Consider the following 18,103-nt stretch of genomic DNA (forward strand, 5'->3'; position numbering starts at 1 on the left):
CGCCCCCGCCGACGTCAGGTGGGCGGGGCGGTAGCTCACTGGCGCCCGCAGCTGCTGGCGGGGACGCCGACGATGTGGGGCGAGCGGCATAGCTCGCCGAAGACTCGGGGCACGGCCCGTCGGGCCGGCGCGGACCGCCCCCGCCGACGTCAGGTGGGCGGGGCGGTAGCTCACTGGCGCCCGCAGCTGCTGGCGGGGACGCCGACGACATGGGGCGAGCGGCATAGCTCGCCGATGACTCAGGGCACGGCCCGTCGGGCCGGCGCGGACCGCCCCCGCCGACGTCAGGTGGGCGGGGCGGTAGCTCACTGGCGCCCGCAGCTGCTGGCGGGGACGCCGACGATGTGGGGCGAGCGGCATAGCTCGCCGAAGACTCGGGGCACGGCCCGTCGGGCCGGCGCGGACCGCCCCCGCCGACGTCAGGTGGGCGGGGCGGTGTGGCTGGTTGGAGTTTCGGAGAGCGGGGCCCAGCTGTCTCATCGCCCTCACCTAGGCGTTTCCCGATGGTGTTGTGTCACCTCCGTTTCCCCCTTCTCCGGCGGCCTTGACGGGGCATTCACGGTGCCAGTGGTACATTTCTGTTGGACAGTACCTGCAGTGGGGAGGCCGCTCTTCGCGGGCTGTCGGGCCTCCGCGTCGCTCCCCTCGGTCGGCCTGCCGCCAGGTCAGCCTCGACTGGCCCTGTGGCTCAAGGTTGCGTCCCCGCGACCCCGGCGACTGGGCGGATCTGTCCGGCGGTGCTGGCGGGCCAGTGTACCGCACCATCGCTCCAGCATCTTCTGGTGACAGCACCGCCGGGGTGGGGTTGGGCCTCCACGGCATCATGGTCTCCGTTGCACTCTGTATGGCCTGGATGTCTCTCTCTGTTTCTCTCGCCATGGCTAGGAAATCGTTTACGCTTCTTCCCGCGGCGTTACGCATGAAAGGTCTTAATTCCGGTGACAGTAGCTCCACAATCACTGGCAGTATCTCGGCGACTGAGCCGCTTGTCGTCAGAGGCGTAGCTTTTGATAAATAAAGCCTTCCACGCTTTCCCCGGCCCGCTGTGTTTGACAGTACAGCTGGTACCGACAGCTGGCACGGGAACGCGCGTCATCAAAACGGGATTCGAACCGGGTAACGAATTCGGTCCAAGACATCCGGTATTCGCCTGCCATCGCCCACCAGGCTTGGGCACTGTCCCGGAGCTGTCCACTAACTCTGTCCGTGAACTCGTCCTCGGGCACCGCGTGTCTTGATAGTCTGTCCCAGCATGCTTGCAGAAATGCATGCGGATCTTCATGTGCTCGCCCCGTGAATACAGGTAGTGACACCGCCACGCTTGCATTTCGCGGTACCGGTTCCGGTTGTGCCTCCCCATGGCGCCGCACACCGTCGTTACAGGCTGCGCATAGAAATAGTCCGTCCCTGAAATTAGCGAATTCGCGTGCAGTCGTGCAAATCCGGTGTCTGACAGTGCCGCACACATAGCACTGCGCCGTCTCGCCTGGTCGCCCGGGACAGCCTACCATCGCGCACGTCACGCGCTCCCTTATCACGGCCCGCTCTGTGCCATGGTTATATATTTCCTTTTTTACAGTCTTTTCCTTAGGGGTACATGAGCACCATAGTGTAGCGCCCTCCCCTCGCAAGCTGCCCTCTCCGTGTGGCTTATGACACACCTGGCAGACCCCGTCCATATTCACGCGCACAGGTGTGTAGCATTCCGCGACATGCGCGGCTGACCGGCCCGTGCGGCGGACCGGGACGTCAGGTGGCGGGGAACAGACAGGCATGGCCCGCCTCCCCCCCTCCACTGCCGGAGGTCCCGTTTCCGCACGCTCTTCGTCCCGCGGAAGTTGACCCGGCGGCGCGGTGATCTTGAATGGTCCGACTCGGCTGTACTCGTCGTCGCTCGGCTGGACTCGGCTCCCGCTCGACCCGAAGGGCGCAATTCGCCTGCGCTCATCCGGCGCGATCCCTTGAAGGGGAAAAGGGGGAAGAGCGAACTCCCTCGCGCGGCCGAATGAAACCCGATACCTGTGTGACGCGCTCTTATCGCTTGACGGCGCAATCTCACACCATTTTGGCGCGTCGGCTTCCGCTCCCGCGCCGCTCTTGTCCACGCTCGACTCCCTGCAGCATTCTCGCGGCTCCCGAAAGTTTTGAAAATCCGCACTTTTCATGTCCGTTTCTATGTAAAAGCTCATGGTCAGCCACACTAGTTGGGCGCCATTTTGACGACATTAGGGCCGTTCCCGTGGTTCGGAGTCGCTGCCCAGCTGCTCCGGTAGAGATGGTACGTGCCACGTGGCAAGGGAACTACCCTAACTTAGGTGGAATAAAAGAGTTTTGACGTTAAGGTGTGTTTAATGCACACGTCACACTGTACATGGGCTGTCACAGCTCCCCTCTGTGACAGTCCATCAGGGCGAGGCCCGGCTCCACGCACCTTGAGCGCGACACGACACTACCAGTGACCTGACTGGCGGTGACACGACAGTGACGCGACTGACAGTGGCGTGGATGACGGTGACGGGACTGGCAGTGACGCGATTGACGATGACATGAAAGACTGACGTAACTGCCGACGCGAACGACGGTGACGTGACTCCCGGTGACGTGATTGACGGTGACGTAACTGACGACGCGAACGACTGACGGTGACGTGACCTTCGCGACCGCGCTCTCTCATGCCACTTCGGCGACTGACTCCACCCACGCTCCGCGACGTCTCAGCGGCCTCCCCCCTTGCCGCGTGCACATGAATCTCCCCTCTTTCCTTCGTGTGCGAGTGCGTGGAGCCACATGGTCACAGGCGGGGAGACGCGACTCAGTCGCCCGGGAAACACATTTTATCCGTTTTGAACTCAACACAATATCAACACAACAAGACAAATAGATATTCACACCCTTACATAATTACATAAACAAAACCTGTTACACTTTTGCGCACGGGCGCCGGCGCACACGCAAGCCTGAAGCAGCGACGGGCAATAATGGCCTCAGCGAGCCGGAGGAGCACTTGGGACGACGTCACCTCATTAAAATTATGGCTGGGTTCTAGCCGGGATGTCCACGATGGTTGCCAACCTTCTTGGAAGAGATGACACATTAAGAAGAAAATAAAGGGCTGTGCCCAATTAATTGCCCTGATTTCCCTGACTGGCGTCGTGAACCTACGTCCTTAGTGACCTCGTTGCCCACGATACGTTAGCTCAAAATAAATAAGTAAAATTACGTTTTCTTTACCTTATTTATTAAACCACCAGGGTGGACAGCGATTGGGAAAACCTTGGAAATGTCAGGAAATTTTTTACTACTGGAGAAATATTCAGGCAATTTAAATGGAATCGGTGTACGGGCTGCTCCTATATGCTAATCCATTAATTGTTTCTAGCGTATTGTATTTGGGTTCAGTATTCAATTTTGTTGCAAGTTGTTGTGTGTGTATATATATATATATATATATATATATATATATATATATATATATATATATATATATCTGAGTGTGTGTGTTTTTTGGCACGTGGAACTGAATTCCGTATGTGATGGCGCCTCGGAGTGTGATGAAAGAAACATCAGTTTTGTGCATAGTTTCCACAATCCAGACTGCAGTAAAGAATCCGCATGCTATGTTGTAACTATGTGAACACGTGCCCGCCTAGTCAGGGGTGTATTTGTGTTAGTGAGGCGGGATGATAAGTTCAACGCTCGTTAGTGCTTTTAGCGCGGCATGGCCTCTAAGCGCAAAACTTTGGACTGGAGCGTAGACTTTGCGTCGTGCATAGAACAACTATGAAATATAAGCGGGAAACATAACATATTATGGCGCACAGATGGAGATTTAGGTGTATTATAAGGTCCTTAAATTCTTTAATTATCTGTACCAGGCGTTTCATGTCTAAACTTTATTCTGAAAACGCGATTTAGAATTTTTCACTAACCTAAAATACAATTAAATAATCTGAAAATCCACTCATCCGCCCTCAGCGTATTCTTGAATGTTGTTCGTAAATGGACACCACTGGAATACCTTGAGCAGTGTTCAAATCGCATGTTCTCTTCTGAAGCCCTGCACACTATGTGTGTGTCAGGGTAGACAGGGCTCTTTATATAAATTCATAAATAAGAATAAATAAATATATGCAACGGAACAGAGCAGAATGTGTTATTGGTAGAAACATAAAAAATTCGCGGATTCATTTCGTGTTATGCTAACATTCAAATAATTATACCTAGTGCTGCTTATGTCATTGGTTCACTGTTAATCTGGAGGACTGAGGGCCAATTAGAGACCCTCACTCATAGAAGTGTCGAATCACAGGCCACCCAGTCGAGACGACTCACAAGTCAGCAGCCAATGAACAGTTGGCATTTGCCCGAATGTGTAGAGGATATTGGAGTATATCCTGAAGGTCATTGAACCCGCGAATTTTTCCGGTCTCTAGTTATTGGTGAGAAGTAATTTTTCCTTGGAAAAATAAGTTTATGATAATATCTATATTACGAAAGGAGTAGGAAATAAGGAACACTTTGCATCATGTCAAGAAACAATAAGATACTTGAAGAAAGTAGTATGAAATATTAAAAAATATAAGTTTTAGATCGGAAACTTCAATGTTGTTGATAATCAAGTGAAATAATTATCACTACATTTTTCTGTTTAGTGTAGGTATGCTATTACACGAGTCTATTATAAATACGTAGTCACATATATTCATTGACTTTACAGAAAGTTTATGTTGGCTCTGAATATACGACTTTACTATTACATTAAATTTTACATATTGTAATGAATAATTTTAAATATGTATAAAATATTGTTTAATTTAATCAATGCAACATATATAATGTAATGTATAATTATAACACATATAATATAATGTATAGTTTAATGTAACTCAGAATAGATAATGTACTGTATAATTATAATATATGATACAATGTATAATTTAATGAAAATCTAAAATCATTTATTCCGGGCCAACATAAAATCGCTGAAAAGTCAATGAATAAATGTGAATACATTTTTGAGACACGTGTAGTAGCATAATTTACGAGAAAAATGTCATAATAATTACTTTCGGAAATTATTAAAAACATCGTTTCCAAACAAAATTATTTTTTTTAGTATTTCGTGCAATTTTCTTCAAGTATCTGAAATTTTCTTGATTTAATGCAATTTATTCCTTATTTCCTACTCCTTTCGTAATATATTAAAAAAAAACTGCTTTTCGCAACGAAACATTACATTTCACCAACAACATATTCTACTGTGCTCTGATTAGTGCTTCTAATAATTTTTAAGAACAAATATAAACTATAAGCTTTTCAGTTAATTATTAAATCAACCGCTTATTCGCCACGACACCTACGTGACTATCGAATAAACCACTACCTTTGAATCTAATTCTTAATACTTAAAATTTTAACGTAACCTTAACTTCAGACGCTTGAATAAAACGCATTCGTGGATATTCAGATTTATTTTAACTGTTTTTGTGTTTAATTTGTTAGGTCTGTTACACAAATTATATTCTCGCATATATAGGATAATTATAAAGTCCGTGAAACATTTCATAAAATCGGTACAGCGAAATGGAAAAGAATCCCCTAACAAATTATATACCGCGTGAAAGAACAACTCTCAAAGTTTTTTTTTGAATGTAGCGCCAAAAAGCTATTTAAAAAAACAACCGACAGGGGCTCTAGTGCATGTAGTTGCGGAAAATGGCTGCGAACCAGGCAGAGAAAGCCTTTTGTGTGCTTTAATACGCCCGTAGCGAATCGGTAGTGAGTGTCCAAAGAGCTTTCCGTGGCAAGTTTAACAAAACACCACCAGTTTACAATAAGTGGTACAAGAAATTCGAGGAAGACGGCTGTTTGTGCGACGCAAAACGGTCGGGTCGGCCAGGCGTGTCACAACAGACAGTGGATTGTGTACGGGACGTGATGGTGCGGAGTCCCAAGAAGTCAACTTATCGGGCTAGTGCAGAACTTATCGGGCTAGTGCAGAATTGAACATCCCTCAGCCAACAGTGTGGAAAATTCTTCGTAAGCGATTAAGAGTGAAGCCATACAAATTGTAGCTTCTGCAAGCCATCAGCCACGATGACAAATTGCTCCGACTGCAGTTCTGCATTGCCATGCAGAACCGTCTTGAAGACGATGACTTTGCAAGCAAATTAATCTTCAGTGACGAAGCCACTTTTCATCTCTCAGGAAGAATAAACCGACACAACACACGCATATGGGGGACAGAGAATCCACATGCAACTCTCGAACACGTCCGAAATTCGCCAAAAGTTAATGTGTTCTGGGCCATGTCAAACAAGACAGTTTATGGCCCCTTCTTCTTCGCTGAGAGAACTGTCACTGGTATCACCTACCTCGAAATGCTGCAATTGTGGCTTATGCCACAACTTGAAGCTGATAGAAGGGACTTCATCTTCCAACAAGATGGTGCTCCACCTCATTACCACAATGTGGTACGAGATTATCTGAATGAGACGTTGCCACATCGCTGGATGGGCCGTGGGGCGGCCGCTGACCAAGTGCTACTCCTATGGCCACCACGATTACCGGACTTGACAACTTGCGATTTTTTCTTTTGGGGATACATCAAGGATAGTGTTTATGTTCCACCTCTACCACAGAACCTTGACGAATTGAGACACCGCATCGTAGCAGCTGCTCTTACCATCACTCCTGATATTCTGGGTCGGGTATGGGCAGAATTGGACTATCGATTAGATGTGTGTCGTGTGACGCAAGGTGGACACACAGAACATTTATAACTAGTGGAAAAAAAACTTTGAGAGTTTTTCTTTCACGTGGTATATAATTTGTTACATAATTCTTACCCTATATATACATATATATATATATTATTCCGGCAGGGTGCATTTTACACGTCTGGGTAATCGTAACTATAATTAAATGTGTGTTAGGCTAGAGCAGTGTCATTGGAAATACTCTAAATTCGTAAAATTAAATCCCGCAAACACACGCACACATATTATATTCAACCACGTGAGGCCGGGCCCCATCAGAGTCCCAACTCCCACTGCAAGCACAAAATCCATGTTACTTCCCACAAGGTAAAAACTTGCCCAGATGGGGCCTAACCTGCATATTAAAATTCAAAATCAAAGTGAACATCAAAACCTATTCTGAAAAATGTAAGGTGGCAAAAACATTGACCGAACACATCAAATATATTTTCAAGGTTTATTGTTAATCTTAATATCTCACAAATAGTACAAAAATAGTTAGATCTCATAAATATATCACAAATGTTTTATAATTGACTAGAGATATCTCATAAATAATACAAGAATAGTTAGATCTCATAAATAACAAATATTTTATAATTTATACACAATAAATATTCCTTACTTTAATACTTTCTTTGGTTTCAAAACTCTAGGCTAGAAGAGTACATTTAAATGCTTAATGACTTTAAACCAAAAATAAACAAACCATTAATCAACGCATCGGAAGTTCTGCCGCTCGCTTTTGCCAATCCGTGTGTGACCGTGTCTGGTCACAAGACGTTAAAATTAAATTTCCACCACCAAAACATTTAAGGACATGAAGAAGCTTACCTTCTATGTTGACATGTGGGAATAAACTGACCTCTTGTGACGTCACGACTCATAGATAAGCTACGGCTGTGTGCGGCAGAAGACAGTGCACTTTCAACAAAATTTACCAAGTGCCAATCCACATTATGAACACCTAAAGCAACACTAAGCTTAAACAGGTGCATCATATTCGCACAAAACACAAGTCCAATGGTTACTACTCACAGTTGTTTTCATCATTATCAAAACTTTAAACTCTACTGGCCAGTTCATAACAAATAATTACAACACCCATACTTAGCTCTCCAAAACACCTTGCCTTCTGTCAATCTCTCTCTCTCTAATGCCTCATGATGATGTTGGTGATGGTCCTGCTGCTCCATGCCTAACTGATCAAAATCCCGGGCTTATATACCCATTTCTCACCCCCCCCCCTTCCCTCCTATTGCCCCTCCAATCACGGGATTAATAGAGATGATTTTCGAATGTTCTAGAAAGATCTTCATACCAGTTCACATAATCGATAAACAACCAATTTCCGGGATTTATTCTTCTTGCTAAATCCGGAGTTGGTAACACTGAATTCGATGTTGAGTAGGAATGAAGTCTCCACTTTGTCTATGGTATTTTGTTGAAAGTGCACTGTCTTCTGCCGCACACAGCCGTAGCTTATCTATGAGTCGTGACGTCACAAGAGGTCAGTTTATTCCCACATGTCAACATAGAAGGTAAGCTTCTTCATGTCCTTAAATGTTTTGGTGGTGGAAATTTAATTTTAACGTCTTGTGACCAGACACGGTCACACACGGATTGGCAAAAGCGAGCGGCAGAACTTCCGATGCGTTCGGTACTGGTCGGGAGTTATTGAACCTCAGACTTCTCTCCCTGAAGCCCGAAGCTTAGGGACTGGATTTTTACACGCCGTAAACAAGCCGCCAGCGCGATAAATCCATAACAGAAAACAAAAGGGGGAAAAACTTCGAACTCTGTTCTCCGCCCGCTGCCGAGCAGTAAAAGGGCGAGACAAAGGCTTCGTCTATTTGGGTTGACGTCTGTTAAACACGCTCCAAGTTTATCGCTCGCCGCCTGGTAATAATGAAGCCGTAAAATGAAATAAAGTTTCAGGCGAGAAGGACGCGGGCTTGAACGTCTGGCGCCAGCTCTTCAGGAGTAAATATCCGCTTCTACGACACACGGAAATGGATCCCAGAAGGAAGGGAGGGAGAGAAAATTAAGGGGCTAAATCTTACCTCCCTCCCCCTCTCCGCTTATCGATTCCAACTTACATAAAAGGGGGGGGGGGGGGGGAATGACAATTCCTGGGAACTAAATCTGCTACCCCCTCTTTTCAACAGCTTCTGGATTTGAAAATCAGACATGGATGTTTTAAAAGTCTGATTCATGTACCCTAATTTGTCACAAATTTTATAGTACTAAATAGTAGTACCATTCGTACCCATTTTCTAAGCAACACATCATGTGTGTTTACGAACATTTTTGACAACCTCATGCAGTTTACAGAACAATGGTGGCAAAAGAATACGTAGACTATTAGTACAAGCAATTTTGAGAACTATTTGAGACAAAGTTACACGAGACACCAGGACAAATCATACAGCGACGTTCCAAAATGCGCTGTTTTTTAACAGAGCAATTCTTTACAAAATAAAAAAGCTAGTATGACATTCTGTCCACGAAATGAATGTAATTTCAAGACTTTTTTTTGGGTTAAAACATCTTACAACAAGAAGTGCAAAAGTAAGAACAGTCCATTGGAAAAATGAATGAAAGCATTATAACAATTGGGTGTACCATGCCGCCTCCAATTCAATACAAGTGTGTCTGGCCGTCCGCATAAACAGTTCTATTCGGCCGCCTGACTCAACAGAAGTTTTTCCGGCTGCCTGAGTGAACAGAAGTTCTTCTGGCCGTCCTACTGAACAGCGTCATTTCACTGCGGGCCACGTATGCCATTTTTATTAAGGAATATTATCTAGTGAAACGTTAGTTAATTGAATTAGTAGGCATGTTCTGGTATACCTACATGTGTATGATTGATCCAATGGCTCGATACGAGATAAGAAGGGAATATGCGTCAGCCTGCAGAGATGAAAACGCACAGCCAGGTGCCCAAGCTGGCCTCTGCCTGCCTGTAAAAACTTCCGAACCTCCATTTTTTCTAACGTTTAGTGTTTCGTTATTCAGTACATACTATAAAAAAAGACTGAATATTATATTGCGCAAGTTTTTACTGTAATATTAGTACTATAAATATTACTCTTTATATTCTGTTGTGTTTTTTTACATCCTGTAAGCTTTTTATCATCTCTTGTGTAACTCTTCAAAATCACTCTTTATAAACTCTTGTATTTTTTAAATGTAATTATTTAGTCTTAGTTGTGAGGTTTTCCTGTAGTCTCTACCTGATACGGTAAAAAAAACTGCTTGAATGGCAATTTAATAAATAATAACGAAACAAAAAAATAATGAAAATAAATAATACGACACCATGAACTGTGGTTAAGTAATTTTAATGCGAAATAATGTGCCATGCCATGGATTTTATATTATTCCTACAATTTATTGTTTTGCAATGGACACATATATAATTTTCTTCATTGTTGTTTTTCCAGATGTGCCAGACATAGTCTCCCAGGAGTACGAGGTGCCACATATCAACGTTAGCGACAGCCCCCCGCCCCCCTTCGCGGCGCCACCAGTCACGCCGGCCAGGACGCTGCCTCCCTTGAGCAACATATTCCCCAAACCCCCACCCGTCCCCCCACCTCCTGAGAAATATTACGCTGCCACCGAAATTTGTAAGGTATGAATTTTCATACTTAGTATTTTATCATTTGATTTTCGACATATGGTCGACAACGAAGTCATTAGAGACACTAAAACACAATACTAAACAGGGATAAAACCTTCGAGAGACTATAATTTTGGTCACTTCTCAATGATGAGTTTTGTTATAACAAAAATATTACGAAAATTTATCACAATTTTTATATAATAATTAATAAACCAAATTTAATTAAATTAAAAAAATCAGTTGTTTGTAAAGTCGGTTTACGGACGATAGTTTAACGTGACAACGTCATAACAAAACATTGATGAAATGATTGCATACTTTTATGAATAAAATTGAATATTTTTTATTGAATTATCACTATTTTGTATGGATACAAAGAAGGAGTGAAATGAAATCTACAATTTAATTGATAAATTTACTTTTATTTGCACTTAATAATTTAGAATATGTTTATTACTTTAACGAAGAAATTATTTTAACTATAACTTTTATACATGTTTGCTATATAACTTCTTCCAATCTGTGTTATTCAGTTAAGGATAGGACGATGATAGGAAAAGTAGGAAACGACTGGGAGTGTTTCAAGTTTAATGTGCCTCGAAAAAGTCAAATCGATGGTTGTTCCAATCGAGTGGAAGAGAGATATATGCGGTGCAAGCGTACAATGAGCGTAACGGGACAACGCGTAACGGGACAGTGTGCGTAACGGGACAGTGTGCGTAACGGGACAGTGTGCGTAACGGGACAATGAGTCATCCTTGTTCGTGCGTGCAGCTGGCATTCATCGATTTATTAGACGTTGTCACGTCAAAAAATTCTCATTCAGAAGATGCATAACATATATAAAAAAAACTATTTGCTCCAAGGAAAAATTCAACACTATTTTATACAGAAGTAAATAAAATATTTTGAGGATTGTAAATAATAATTTTAAGACGGCTACACATGCGTCCATGTTTATACTGGCCGGTCGCACTGTTGCTAACTGTTGTGTCTCCTCAAGACTTTAATAATCTGCATGCCTCTCCTGGTAAAAAAAAACCCACTCCTCTACACCGAAGTAAGTATACACTTCAACGAAGTGTGCTTAAGCATAGAGAAAAAAAAATTAAGGTGGAATAGTTAAAGGTCTTTAATCTGCCACTCAGTGGTTTGGCAAATTCTGTAAGCCGACACCAATGTTCTTTGGGTGGAGTCTGGCTGTTGACTTTCGCTGCCAAGATCCGTCACTCATTAGGATCAGTTTACATTTCAATACAGTTTTTCTCGATTTATAGCAGGAGACATAATATTTTACAGTTCACATTTCACGGGTAGGTACATTTTCATAATAAATTTTGTGACAAAGAGATCCAAATCCTGGCTGCAACAAGATACTGGAGACTTCTTTTAACTATTTTTTTTTCTTTCTATAGATTAGCTCATTACAACTTCTTTTTAAATATAATTGTACCTTATAATCATTTTCGTTTGTACTGCAGCTAAACTATATTGATGTTCGGAAATTGCAAATCTTTCATGGTTGTGGTGCAGAATGTGTAGAACTAAACAGATTAAAGACTTTTCACGGTACTATGTTCTATAGTTTACTTCAAACCTGCCTGATGCAGTAACATAAAAAAATGATACTGTAAACTGGGGATACTTTGAACATGGGTGAAATTTGGAACACTTTTTCAGAAATTGATATTGACGTCTATAGAAAGTTTTCCTGTCTAATTCACAGGTACCTAAATATTATGTGGGTATGTTTTTTTGTACTATATTTAAGTGTTTTGGTACAACTGGATTACAGAGTTTTGTACTCATATCTCTTTGGTGGATATTTAAAATGGTTGCTAATTTTCACCAAATATGAACAGTGCATTTATTGGAATATTTGCAGATTATGTTCAATAACTACAAATTGTAAATTTTCTAACCTAAAATGGGGTAACTTTGAACATTGTTCAAAGTTCCTCCAAGCCGAATAAATTATTTCATTCATTCCCTCTTCGCTATTTATGATATTTTACTATTCAGTTATGGTACCTACTTTGTTGTTAAAATGTTATTTGTGTTGTGTTATATGAGTCTGTATTTGTTTTGTTGGACAGATAATGCCAAGAAAACATATAGATGCACGTGCATACCAGAATTATTTCACACAAAATCTGGATAAAGCTCTGAAGAATGTGTTGCAAGGGAAAATGACATTAAGAAAAGCTAGTAAGAAATTTTATATTCCATTGGGAACCCTAAGCCATAAGGTAAGAAATGAACACACGAATATCATTGGACGACCATTAGTATTTTCTGCCAATGAAGAAAATAGTTTAGTTGACCACTTGATAAAGGTTGCTGAATGGGGATTTCCGTTTAACACATTAGACCTAAGAATGATGGATATTTAAACATTAAAGGCTACACAGTACCTACCCTGTTTTGAGAATAACATTCCGAGTACTGATTGGGCCTTAGCCTTTCTGAACAGGCACAGAGCCATAATATCCAGACATATGGGTCGAAACATCAGCATAAGTAGGGCTTCCTTGTCTGCTGAAACAGTAAAGCAGTACTTTGACAATCTGACTGCTACACTATTAAATGATGATGGTACTGAAGTCTCGCCAACTAACATATTCAACTATGACGAGACTAATTTTTCTGATGACCCTGGCCAAAAGAAATGCATTTTTAAGAGAGGGGTAAAATATACAGATCGAGTTAGAAGCAGTACCAAAAGCTCAATAGCCATTATGTTCTGTGGTTTAACATGTGGTTCTATGTTGCCTGCATATGTTGTCTATAAGGAAGAGCACATATGATCCACTTGGATAGAAGGTGGTCCACCAAACATTCGATATAATCGCAGCAAGAGTGGCTGGTTCGATATTGTTACTTTCAGTGACTGGTTTGAGACAGTGTTTGTTCCACATGTGAAGAAAATTCCAGGGAAAAAAGTCTTGATAGGAGACAACCTGAGCAGCCATTTCAGCGAACGTGTTTTGAAGCTGGCACGAGAAAATGACATCGCCTTCACCTGTCTACCAGCAAATGGTACTCACGGGCTGCAACCTCTCGATTTTGCATTTTATGGCCCATTGAAGTGGTACTGGAGAAATGTGCTGGACTTTTGGAAGTTATCATCAAAAAACAAATCCCAAACACTCAGTAAAGATCAGTTTCCACGATTAATTACCCAACTGTATGAGAAACTATACTCTAGTGTGGCTGATACTAGTAATAATTTGACTGCAGGGTTCAGAAAATGTGGAATATACCCTCTGAATCCTACCATGGTAATGGCAAGACTACCTGATGGAATTTGTGACCAGTCTACAGAAAAGGATCTTGCGCCCAATGCAGTTGTGTCAGAGGCAGTCATCAGCATGCTCAAGGAAATGAGAGGAGTTGATGAGCCAGTGAGAAGACAGAGGAAAAGAAAAATTAATGTTGTGCCAGGGAAACGTATCGCTACATATGACCTATTATTAGCAAGTAGTATTACCCAACAGCAACAAAGCCAGAAGAGTATTGTAGAATAAGATGACAATGGTAGAAGCAGCGATGAAGATGTGTGTGCATTACAAGAAAAAAGTGAACACAATCATAGTGAACATGATGATGATGAGCATGAGTATGGGATGGAAATTTTGAATGGTTCCTCAGACAATGTTCTAGTAGAAGAGGCTTTTTATTTAGTCAATTTTCAAGTGAAGAAATCTGTAAAACATTATTTTGGTAAGCAGGGCCGCGTCTACCGGGAGGTGGGGGAAGGGGGGGGGGGGAGGGGCATTTGCCCCGGGCCTCAAATTTTATTAAAAAATTATATCATTATTTAAAGTGAATTCCCATTTTATATCTGGTGTAATAATAACTTGTCTTTAAATTTAGATACCTATTTATTTAGTTTTGTAAAGCATGATTCCACAATATAACCACACCGTGCTGTAACTTGTATGGTTTTATTTATAACTACTGAGTAAGTCACCGACATCGACGCTGGTCGCCGATAACTACTGTGGTGGGGACATGCCGATCCATCATATTGCCATCCAGGGCAGTTAGTGTGTGCGAGACCAGAAACCGAAGTTTCTATAACTCGCTTAGTGCATTGTAAATCAGGTGCACCCCACACTTTTGTAGAATCACTTGGATCAACGGGCGGGGCGCGTGTCTTGTTGGATAAGTTTGGCACACGGGCCTGTGTGTTCGCTGGTAGGTTGTGTAATGCTAGAAAAGTTACGTGTACCTAATTCGGCGGGGGAGAGAAGCTCCCCACCAGCTAGATCGGCTAACTGGCGTGATGTAGTGTCGTGTTGGTGTGCAATAGAGGCTTGTCGGTGTGCTGTAATTTCAAGTGACCTAGTTAAATTCGGGTGTGGCGTGTAGTGTAAAGCTGTGCAAGCCACTCCTACGAACCACTGGGAACACAGAAACATGCTAGGGTAGTTAGCCCATTATTGCATGTAACAAGGAAGTTCAGGCCGTCACTCGCACAGGCATATCATCGTGTGGTCGTGTTGGTGATATGGTAAAAGAAATTACATAGATTGGTAAACAACTAGCCGCCTTAAGGACCGAACTATTGCGTTCCATTATACTTCGGTCAAAGTTAGGCTAAACCAGTATTGCTGTAGCTAGCCCCCAGGCTGTTGTCTTCTAAACCTGAAAAATAGAAAGTGAAATTAATAAATAAAGGTCGTCCTATATGCCCTCGTCCAGTATTTTTTGTTATTTATTTAATTTTTTTTTATTTTATAAGATTTTTTTTAATTTTAATTTTTTTTTTAAAACTAGTCTAATAGCTACTGTACATGCCCCCAGACCCCTGCCCTGACAGGCATGCATGCCTCTCGGCCCGGATCCTCAGCGAGGGCTGGGGCAGCTCCCTCTACCAGTTCACTTGCATGATTCTGCCTTGACAAGGTGCTACGACGTGTATGTGGATTGTCGCGCGTGTTGTGGTGAGACTAAAATTTTACGTACCCCGGGGAAGGGAAAATAAATATTTATTAGGTGATGATAGATTTACGGAACTAGCTTTGTTAATTCAAAATCCCATGCCTTCCGAAACGCGGCCGGCACTAGAGGTAAAGCCTGCCAGGCGGTTCTCGCCCTTCAGGCATAGGGAGTCAACCCTGGCAACACAGGCAGTGAACCAGAGGGGGTTGTACATACACCTGCGTGCTTCGGACCATTTTGAATTAGCTAGGAGAGAGATTTGCAGAGAAGTTAAGAGAATTAATTGGCTATTATTAAGTGGTGAGGTAGGAGTGTATTTTATTGTTATGATTCAAAATCCCATGCCTTTCCGAAACGCGGCCGGCACTGGACGTGAAGCATACCAGGCGGGTCGCGCCCTTCAGGCATAGTGAGTCAGCCCTAACAACACAGGCAGTGAACCCGAGGAGGTTGTACTACCGTCGTCCGGGGTGTCGGGCTCGAGTCCCGGTGCGCTTCCTAGCGGGAGTGGCTGCTGTGAATGTAATGTGTCCGGATGGGCGCCAGACTAGCTCTGATGCTAATCGGTAGGTCGGTCGTGGGGTCGATTGCCCTGCATGGCCCACTAGGACCGTCGGCGATTTTGCGTGGGTTTAAGGAATCCCCTACTCGGCGGTGGTTGGGAATCGTAGGGTGAAATAATCATACGCTGAAATGAGGCAATAAATGATGTGCGTCATTTATTCAGGTGACTGTGGCCTGGGTGTAACGCCGTTGGTTACACGCCACGTCGTACAACAGGTGACGTCACAAAATACAAAAAACTATACAATTACACACAACTAAGTCTGAAAGTTACTTAATAAAACGTGGCACAAGTTTACAAAAGAAATGTTACACGAGGGTGCGTTGCACAAGTTTATGAATGTTACGTGGAGGTGCGTTGCACAAGTTTACAAAAGAAATGTTACACGAGGGTGCGTTGCACAAGTTTATGAATGTTACGTGGAGGTGCGTTGCACATGTTTACAAACGAAAACGATCAGTTTCAAGGCGCCGTACAAAGTCACTAACTATTACTTATTAGCGTGGCCCTAGGCGTTTCTGAGCCTGGTTATTCACACGAGGGGTGAGGGTGATTGGAGGCGGCCAATCCCGTAAGTCTACGTATCGAGGCGGTGTTCACGTCCACAGTAGTGGAGCGCGGACTGCAGCTAAATTCGTTCAAAGTTCCCTTGCGGGTGGTGTCAGTGCCGGAGCGACTGATATTAACTAAAGTTCTGTTCCTCGGGAGACGGCCCGTGCCGGATGCTGAACCTATCCCGCGGACCAAGTGGGGTGCAGGGGGGTTTTAGATTTATGCGGCCGGATTAGGTCGTGGACCGAAAATTGGACCGGGTACGCACGGAGAGATTAGTAAAAAAGAGATTTTAAGAAGTGACTATATTTACCAGAAGTGAACTCGGTGTTAACAAAGGATGATGTCTCTCCGTGGGACGTGCGTCCGCCCCAGTCCACGAGTTGCGCTGTACTGGCGTCATGTCATGGCGTCCGGCCGAGGCTCGGTGGCCCTCGCGCCAGGGTTGACCTCATTACGGTAGTTTCTATGTGACATGTTAAATAAGAGAATTTAATGACGTTAAATTCTTACATTAATTATTAAAGCTGAACCAAGGTCATTCGTCCCTTCTACAAATTGAAGTTATTATGTTTAGGAATTATTTCATTTAAATTTTACGTCACACCAGCGACTGTTCGTCTCTTGCTGGATTGCTCTGGTGGGGGTAATAACGTAATACGAGGGATGAATAATTATGTCATATGGTTTCGTTGACTAATACAGGCAGAAGGCCGCCAGGGGAACACTCACACACGTATCGACGTATCACACACGTGAGTGCCCGGGCACTCCTACGTCGCACTTTCGTCAACCGACTTTAAATTAATACGTAATACTGTTTTATAATCAGTGTTTGTTTTTATAACGTTGTTGGTTGAAATGACTGTCTGTTTATTTGGGTGGGGCCGGGTTCTACCTTGGTTGCTGGTGGCTCGCCTGACTCGGGTGGGCCATGGCTAGGGGCACGTTCCGTTAGCGGGGTTGAATATGGTGGTTGCAGGTCGGGCTTTAGGGTGGCCTTCGGTCGGTAGACGTCAAACGCCCCCCCCCCCTCGAGAAGCCCGACCTTGCGCTGCTAGTGACCCTGCCACGTGGGGGCGCTCCTAGCTTCGGCAGCAGCTCCAGCCAGGTGGTGCTCGCGGCGGCCGCAGCTGGTAGGGCCTGCGTACTGGGTCCAGGTCGTCCCACGTCGAACAGCCGGGTTTTGGTTCATCGGCGTGGTCCGGCAGCTGGTAGGGCCGGCGCTATCGACCTGGGGCATCCCGCGTCGAGTGTCCGGGGTGGTCCGGCAGCTGGTAGGGCCCGCGCTCTGGACCTGGGGCGTCCTGCGTCGAGTGTCCGTGGGGTGGTCCGGCAGCTGGTAGGGTCCGCGCTCTGGACCTGGGTGGTCCCGCGTCGAAAGTCCGGGTGGTGGGACGTTGGCGGAGGCCCGTTGCACCTTACCCCGTACGTTGTCATGCAGGTACCTGGGTGGTCGGCGGGTCCTCTGGGGGAGGTTCCCTGGGGCGTCTCCCGGGCCCGGGGGCTCGTGGGGGGACGCAGTGGTGTCTGGCCATAGATCGTCCGGGGCTAAGCGTGGCGTAGAGTGGTACGGGCGTATCTCCCGCTCTGGGATGCCAGGCGGTCCCAGGTCGGTGGCCTCGTCGTCTGGTTCCGTCACCACGGGGATGT

The 18,103-nt window shown here is 44.6% G+C and overlaps 1 protein-coding gene across 1 annotated transcript in view; it reads left to right on the forward strand.

Moving 5' to 3' along the window:
• Positions 1 to 18,103, forward strand: part of LOC134527103 (discoidin domain-containing receptor tyrosine kinase B) — a 1,309,463-nt gene that overhangs the window by 1,161,754 nt on the left and 129,606 nt on the right. Inside the window, exon 11 of the mRNA XM_063359455.1 lies at positions 10,205 to 10,395. Coding sequence (XP_063215525.1) covers positions 10,205 to 10,395 — 191 coding nt within the window. The remainder of the gene's footprint in view (positions 1 to 10,204; positions 10,396 to 18,103) is intronic.

The sequence above is a fragment of the Bacillus rossius genome, chromosome 1 (assembly GCF_032445375.1).
Source record: "Bacillus rossius redtenbacheri isolate Brsri chromosome 1, Brsri_v3, whole genome shotgun sequence".
In the NCBI taxonomy this organism is placed as follows: domain Eukaryota; kingdom Metazoa; phylum Arthropoda; class Insecta; order Phasmatodea; family Bacillidae; genus Bacillus; species Bacillus rossius.